The sequence below is a fragment of the Dermacentor andersoni genome, chromosome 7 (genome assembly GCF_023375885.2).
Source record: "Dermacentor andersoni chromosome 7, qqDerAnde1_hic_scaffold, whole genome shotgun sequence".
In the NCBI taxonomy this organism is placed as follows: Eukaryota; Metazoa; Arthropoda; class Arachnida; order Ixodida; family Ixodidae; genus Dermacentor; species Dermacentor andersoni.
Genome location: NC_092820.1, coordinates 74,277,128 through 74,285,668, shown reverse-complemented (window position 1 = coordinate 74,285,668; position 8,541 = coordinate 74,277,128). Strand labels below are relative to the sequence as shown.

Below are 8,541 nucleotides of genomic sequence, written 5' to 3'. Positions count from 1 at the left end.
CGCTTGCAGCACGAGCAGCAAACGAGTGGCAACAACAGAGACGCTAGCGACATCCATCGGGAACTGGAGGTACACCCGGGAGCGCGCAGTCCACGAAACGCACGAAACTCCCTGACGGCCGGCACCGCTGGCTCCACAAGTTCCCTAGTCGCGTCCTTAAATTCCCCAAGCGCGCCATGTTCAAACGGCTGGTGGGATGATTTTCAGCAATGACGGTGATAAAACTCTGGTATGTCCGAAGACACAGCGCACTGAAGGGGGCAAAGAGGTTGGGAAAACAGCAAATGGTAAGGTTGAGCGCTCTTAACCGGAATTCGCGAAGTTCCTTTGAGGACTTTCCGAACGCGAGTGGCCGGTAGGGATAACGGCGCAAAGCACGGAAATGCTAGTTGATTTTGTGTCTGCGTGTGTAATCGGGAAAAATATATCATGTTGGGCAGTTCAGCATTTATCGATCCTAGGTATTGGGTGTTCACTATTGGATGTTGGGTCTGGTTCAATTCAGTTCCATTATCTTCAGGCCGCAAGCGCTGTCGCCTGACCTCAGCATTACTACAGATTAGCGTGCTCAAATGCGTGCCAGCGTAAGCAGCAGAGTGCCTCATCCCGTCCCCTGGTGCATTGGAGTGCCTCCCACAATCCATTCGTGGTGTCCTGATGAGCCCGCCGCAACTTTAGAACGTTAATCTCCGGTATTTTTCATAAGTACATCATACAGATCATTAGAACTGTCAATGCAGACTGGCACTCTCCAGTCTGCATTGACAATGCATGGACGTCTATTGCCGGGGAAAAGAAAGGGAGGGTGGGGACTCAGTGAGCAAATATAATAATTATAGTGCTTACAGCACTAACGCGGAACCAAAGCTCAATACATGATCAGGCCCCTAAAGTTAACCTCAAAATGATTTTACCCGAAATTAATATATACACGGTCTATATATATATATATATATATATATATATATATATATATATATATATATATATATATATATATATGTGTGTGTGTGTGTGTGTGTGTGTGTGTGTGTGTGTGTGTGTGTGTGTGTGTGTGCGTGTGTGTGTGTGTGTGTGTGTGTGTGTGTGTTCTCGCTCCGGCACTTGTCCTGAAGGTGCTCCTTTTCATCCCCACTGTCCAACCGCGTTTTGTCTCTTCGGTGACGATATCATAAGAGCGAGTTCTGCTTTGAGCAATTTTAATCACATTGCAACTCACCAGAAATATAGTTCTTCTTGAATCATTCAGTTTGTTTGTAATAAAGATGGCACGTACGTCGCAAACCGGCGGTGCCGCGAAACGTGCAATCATTTTAGCGCGCACGGCGATGCAAATTTCATCAGACTAAGCATGCGTCGTGAAGCAGTGTCAATTGTGCAGCCCGTGTAAATTTATGTGTTGATAGTGTAATTAAACGGTAATGTCTAATTATCGCTGTCTTGACGAAAAAAAAAACTTTATTTGCCATTCTGTCGCTACCGATTTCACATAGTAGTGAGCGCAAATATCGAAGCACTTCATTTATTAACGCGCTTCAGTTTCAGTCATATTTGTACCTGTTCGTTGTGTTGGAACCGGCGCACACATTTATCGTTCATAGGTTTTCTTGAAAAACGCGGAAACATTTACAGTATAGCATACCTTACACTATACTATACTAATACTGTACCTTCAACGCTAACTTGAGAGAGGTGTGGGAATCAATGGCGCTACAGCTTCCTTCGTCATTTGTGAGCGCAAAACAAGGAGTCCCCCTTTATTGCTGAGTGGTTTCAGAAAGAGAGCGAAAAGAAAGGGAAAAGGGAGGTGGGGAGGCCAATCAACCAGGTGCAACTCCCCGATTTGCTGCCCTACACCGAGGAAAGGGTATAAGGGAGAACAGGAAAGAGGGGAGAGGGAGGGAGGCATTAGCAGTGCGAACACGTGGTGCGGTCCAGCACGCCTGCAACAGGGCGGTGAATAAAAGAAACCGCATTGAAAAACCGATCGATTAGCATATCATTGCGTAGGTCCTCTTTCGCACGTGAGCCTACTGTGCCACTTCACATCCATTACCAAGACCATGTTAAGTCAAGGTCAATTACTCACAGGGGACCCTGATCATGAGAAGGAAATTTACAGAAGAATAAGAATGGGTTAGAGTGCACGCGGTACGAATCCCCAAATTCTGACTGTAAACTTTCGGTTGTCGTTGAAAAGCAAAGCACACAATCATTGCGTTCTACCGGTGCTAACATATGGGGCAGGAACTTGGAGGTTAATAAAGAAACTCCAGACCAAATGAAGGACCGCGCAAAGAGTGATGGAATGAAAAATGTTAGGCGTAACGTGAAGACACAAGAATAGAGTGGTTTGGATCAGAGTGAAACGGGGATAGCCGATATTCTAGTTGACGTTAAGAGGGAGAAAAATGGAACTGGGCAGGCCATGTAATGCGTAGGGCGGATCCCTGGTGGCCCATTAGAGCTACAGAATTGGTGCCACGTGAAGGGAAGCGCAGTCGAAGACGACAGGAAATTAGGCGGGGTGAGGAAATCAAGAAATTTTCAGGGGCAAGTTCGCATCGGCTAGCGCAAGAGCAGCATAACTGGAGATCGATGGGAGGTCTTCGTCCTACCGTGGACATAAAGATAGGCTGATAATCGCGATCATGATTGAGTCAACGACTCAGTGTTCCTCCAGGAGCTTGTGTATCTAAAGCATACCAGCATTAAGCGCCACATAGGTAACAAATTTCACGTCAGCGATCAATTAGCAGATTAAATTCGACGAACGGCGCCCATGAAAAGCACAGCTTCCGGATCAGAGCTGCATATGAGGAACATAAAAGGGCGGTCGACAAGAAACACAGTCTGTTCTTCTGCCGCGCATTCGCAACAAATCTCGATGGCGGAGACACCGGCTGCCTCAGTGCCTTCTTCATTCACTTCCACGAATGCCCTGTGGAACGCTCCCGAAGCCGAGAGGTTACCCTTCGCGCTTATTCCTGTAAGGTCCGCGGCAGCAGTGAAAAAGTCTTCGATACCCATGGCGCTCAGCGTCTGCTTGAGGTTAATAGTCTGCTCCAACTTAAATTTCGGGATGTACAGATCGACGTCGTAGTTAAGAGAGAGGGACTTTAAAAGTTTAGACAGTTTGGCCGGGGTCAAGAGTTGTTCTAGTTGGGACAGCCCTTCGATATCATCTGGCAGTAGGATAACCATCGAAACCTTTCCACCGCGGTAAGGTATCTCCAGTGCGCTTACATTGAGGTCATCGCTGCGGCCCATGCTGTAGTCATTATTCTTGTACATCATGTCCACTTCCGTTTTGTTCGTTTTGTCTAAGTGAAAATCGAAACGCTGCGTTAACTCGGGATCAAACTTGGAGTTCCAACGGCCTCTAAAATATATCGCGTTCACTAGGATCAAAGTGGTCAAAGAGTCCACACATCCGGACGGAAGAAGCTCTTTGATCTTCGAATCCGTGGCCTGCTCCACCCAGGCGTTAACCTGGCGCCTAACTTTCTCGAAGTCTGTTCTGAAGTCGACCGATTCAATCGTGGTGCCGTAGGAGTCCCGAAGAAGGGCGAGGTAGCTGTCCAGCACCGGAAACGTTTGTTCCGAGTACATCCGGTTGGCCACGTGCATCTTCACGTCCGGGGCAAGACCAGGAAGCTTGGAGAGGAAGCTGGCAAAATGCCCGTGAACCTCCTCACTGTTCACGTGTAGGACATCGGCGAGCTGCTTGGAGGTGGTGTTCCGAGCCCCTGCCAGAGCCATAGAGAGGGCCGCGCAGATACTGAACGGCGAGTAGATGATGTTTTCAGAAGAGCCACTCGCTGAGACGAGCTGCTTGTACAAGTCGACGGAGAAGTGGAGCAACGAGTCACCGAGCTGACTGGTGGCCATTTTTGTCCAAGCCTGCGAATGACAGGGAAGTACGGCTGCTTTAAACCAGCAGGGTGTTGTCAACCTTCTGTACTAGTTGTGAAACGGTAGGAAGTTCGGCACTCTAAGGGACCCGCTTTTCGAAAATCGCAGCTAAGAAGGAAACAACAGACAATGTAGAGAAAGAACCAAGAGCAAAGCAAATAAATAAACAAAAGAACGAGAACTACGAGCAAGGATTTACTTAAGGAAATTAAGAAAATATTTGTTATTTATTAAATGGTAATGCCCTGGGAAGAACAGGCCGCGAAGGCCCGTCTATTCCAATTATAATAAATATATTCCAGTGGTGAAGAAATGTAAAAAAGAAGAAACGAAAAGAAAAAACCGAAAGTATTCTTAGATATACACAAAGCAAGCATATAACAGTTATACCTAATGTTCAATAAATACAAAAAACAACACAGCTATCATAACTGTGTGAGGGCGCACAAAAATAAGGAACAGTTGTTAGCGTTCAATTTAATTTGCTTTTCACATGGGTGTGTTTTTGTATGGTTCGCAATAATGAAAAATAAATGTGAGCTCAGCATGCGTGATACTTAACGCAGTGGTGTTCACTGAATGAACAGGCACATGTGAAGGCTAGCACTTATAGAAGGAAACTGGGCGAGTTGGTGAACGGTCATTGTATTGTGGTAGCGCTGCTGAGAGAAGGAGTGAAGACAGCAGGAACTGTTTTGCTGTTTACAGTGCTGGATCCCGGCACCGCAGCCGCAATACAATGAACTTCTAGAAGGCTTCAGAGTGCAGCTTATTTTGCTTGTTGATCTGCTTCATCTATCCAGTCAATGTAGAGGCGTGCAGCGTTCATGAGACACACGAGAAAAAAAGAATGTCAAATGCTTCCAAGGTTCAGGATTTAGTGAAATCTACGTTGGTCGAGATTTGCAGGAACTGCATGGAGACATGATAGAAACGTAACAAGCCAAGGTAATCTGTCACTTAGAGGCTTTGCAATTGAAGTATCGAAAGAATGGCTGACAAAGAACGGCGTGGTTTGCGTACTGTGCGTAATAACAATGAGGATAGTTGCGTTTGTTCCATCCGTGTGAAATGAATGAAATGAGTAAGTTCTGATTGAAGTGCGTTTATGCAACGTTATGACGTTTTATCTATATATATATATATATATATATATATATATATATATATATATATATATATATATATATATATATATATATATATATATATATATATATATTATGTTGCTGCGCGTCGTAGGTGGGTGACAAATTGTTGGGAGTTGTTCGCATCGGGCATGAGTAAGGAAGTTTTCGCAAAGCGATAAACTAGTGAAACTGTTCCTCATGAAGGACAGGAAAATACCACGTCCGAGAGGAAGGTCAAATATTTTGTCGCCATATCGCGTTCTTCAATACACTACACAAAGCTTCAAAAAAGAGCGCCTTGATGCGTTTTTGTTTCTCGCATTCGTGACAAAAGGCCTTCGCGGTTTTAAGGCTGGCATGCGCACCTTCACTGGTCTCTGACATCAAGCCAGATCTCACGTTGTTCCTCAGAAATACACACTTACTATCGCGCAATAATGAATATTGAATCACCGGAATACCTGAGTCACGCACGCACGCACGCACACACAAACGCGCGCACTCTTAAATCTACTAGCATGGAAGCAAGCGTGCAGAATTTTCCTCGACTCTCCCCGATGCAATTACTCGGCAGAAAGAAACATAGCTTCTAACTTAAGACATCGCGAGAGAAAGAGAGAGACTATTAAAAACGCACCTTCAAATAGTTCACACTACGGTGGTAAATGGCGTAAAGTGGGAACGAGGCGAGGTCTGGCCGGCGTGGCCTTTTTATTCCCAGCTGTGCGTACCCGGAGCGAGGCTGAGCGACGTTCTAAGGACAAACGGTGCGTGTCGCTATCGCGGCACTCATTTGATAAGCACCCCCCCCCCCCCCCCCCGAAAAAAAAAAAAGAACGCCAAGCGTACGCCTACATCCGCTAGGTTGTTGCGCGCCGTCAACGCCGAGTGTCGGAAAGAGGTGTCGCGGATAGTCGCACATTGTGTGCAGCGGCGGTGACCTCGCTATCCTATCGGAAAGGCAGCAGTGGCGCGAGAGACTTACATTAATCGGGCGCGTACATTGATCACGCTTACAAATTAAAGTTAAACCTTGCCCTCTTCTCCGGCACCTCTTGTGTTGTCGATAGAAGCATGAAATTCATTAGCAGCAAACTTTGCCTTACTAAAGGATTCATCGTCTTTCCAAAAGACACTGATAAGCTATTTGGGAACTATTAATTTGTAATTTTTGTAACGTTAAACGTAAAAGCCGCCATCTCCCTCCCTTCATGCTTGCCTACTATGAGGTGTAAACGGTAACGCTACGCATGGGCGTCCGTCAACGGCGTGACAGTTGCGACTTTCACGCAGTTCATTCTTGGTTTTCTGCGTGATAGTGGTCGGAAATAATTACGCTGCATACATCAGCAGCGTCAAAAATATGCGTGTCTGGAACCGGTTATAAACTCTCAGGATGATTGTCTTCAAGTATAGCATTGCGATCAATCGTCTGAGTGTTTCAGTAGAAGAGTTCGAGTAATTTCTATACTTGTCTAACTAATACGTCGAATGATATCATTACGTAAGCCTCTCTGGTAAAAGCAATACCACGGAAATTGCTTAATTAACCCGTGTTTTATACTTTGGAAGAATTTCGAACGTATTTTTTGAAACACCCTAAAACACCCTGAAGCAAGGCTTACCAGACACAAGCAGCTATATCTGTCTAGAGCAAGGCAACGTAACGCATTCACTTTCTCGCTCATTGACTCAGTGACTGACTGGCTCACTTACTCTCACAATTCGGGCGATTATTATCGTGAGTCTTGGTGTCCTCGTCTGAGTAACTCGACTACTTGACCCTAACTAAATTGCTGTGGGCCCGCTGTGTTTTTGTTAAGTGTGCAAGAGGAATAAGCGGATCTGAGGGTCCCAGTTTCTTTTTTTGTTAGCGACAACCACACCAAGCGACAGACTATGAAGCGGCAGCAAATACAGGGGAACGTATCTGTTGTGTTTAATTGAGATGTAGAAATAATCAGGCCAGCAGAAAAGAAAGTGGACAAAAAGATAACTTGACGCAGGTGGGGACCGATCCAAGTCAAGCCGTGAGCCGTCAGTGCTCATGGCTAACACTTTGAGGGCTTATCTTGTGTACAAACACCTACGAAACCGTTCAGAGAGATGGCGCCGCGGTAGCTTAATTTGTAGAAGCACCGCGCACGTAATTCGAAGGATGTGCATTCAGTCGTTGCCCGTGGCAGGTTATCTTTTCGTCCCATTTCGCTAACCCATGTATGCATTTCTGTATATTTCAATGAAAAATATCACTTACCTTTCCTTACGCCTTCCGTGGCTTCATATTTTGTCACCTAGTTGTGCCGAGCGTGATGTGAGTCACGGGTAAGAAGTACGTTGTGAAGGAATCGCTTAGTGGACTAACGTTAAATTTTTTCTTTCTTACCGAACTGTTAGGTCTGATTGCTCGGTGGCCGAGAATTTCGAAAAATGTGTGACTGAACATTGTCGCAATGACAATGACAATTTCTTCCTCGTGCACGGTGTCTTAGATGGAATGGTTGATACCAATGAAGGTTTGAGTCCTGACTATTACGTTACTCAGTTTATTTAGTTTGTGGAGTTTTAACTGCAGTACAAGATCGTAGACATCATGTATCGCTACTTGGGGGAGGGGGGGGGGGGGTAAAGGCTCAGGAAGCCTTTAGCCTTCAGTAGGCTGAAGGCTCACTGCCTAACGAGGCCCGTTAGCCTTCTGGTGACAAACCCTGCCTTAAACACATTGGCATGAAGGTTCTACAAAGCAGCAGCATGAAATATACTGCAAATTATTACTCGTGGCACATCAAAAATGGCAAATGATAACTTTTTTCCAACAAGAGATCAACAACAAAGAATAAATTCAATACCAGCTATAGGAACAGAAGAAGCGAGAACGTTACATTATTGCATAAGCAATAGTTCAGTTACTTTTCGTACATTGTTCTATGCGGTAGCTCAAAGTATGAATTTTTACATATCTTTGGTGTCCTGAAAATGTTAATAACTTTCGCTTCTTACGCCTTTGCCGACGTTGACTTTCTGATTCTCTCTGCTGGCGTGCTCCCTTAAATTTTTTTAGATTCGACGGTCATCCTGTCGATTTTCCACTTCCGAACGTTCAGTTGGCTCAGTTCTGTTCGGTGCTGAGTGCCCGACAACTGTGTAGTGAATATTTTTCCCTATAAAAAGAAACCATATATATATATATATGTATATATATATATATATAAACAAGAAAGGCCTAGGGAAAGTGCCCTTTGCCTTTCGTGCATTCTTTTTTGTCAGGAAATCTATGTAAAGGTCGCGTAATTCCCGTAATAATCGTTCGTATAGATAACTCGCATGATTACTGGACCGCATACGGACCGTTTCAGTACGGATTCAACTGGCATGCAATGTCAGGCAATAGTGTCAAGTTAGCAAATTTGGCTCTCTCGTGCAGCAACGCCGTTTCCTTACAAAAAAAAAGACATTTCAAGTAAGCGGCACCGGCGTTCCTGTCCCGAACCGCATT

At 45.1% G+C, this 8,541-nt stretch overlaps 1 protein-coding gene across 1 annotated transcript; it reads right to left on the bottom strand.

Annotated features, from left to right (window-relative positions):
* Positions 1-1,440: 1,440 nt before the first annotated feature.
* On the bottom strand, positions 1,441-6,140 carry LOC126534292 (ipis-1-like). Its single transcript, XM_050181563.2, has 2 exons — positions 5,683-6,140; positions 1,441-3,903 (listed from the first exon to the last, which is right to left on the bottom strand). The coding sequence occupies exon 2, from the start codon at positions 3,889-3,891 to the stop codon at positions 2,761-2,763; it is 1,131 nt and encodes a 376-aa protein (XP_050037520.1). The 5' UTR covers positions 3,892-3,903; positions 5,683-6,140; the 3' UTR covers positions 1,441-2,760.
* Between the last annotated feature and the right edge of the window lie 2,401 nt (positions 6,141-8,541).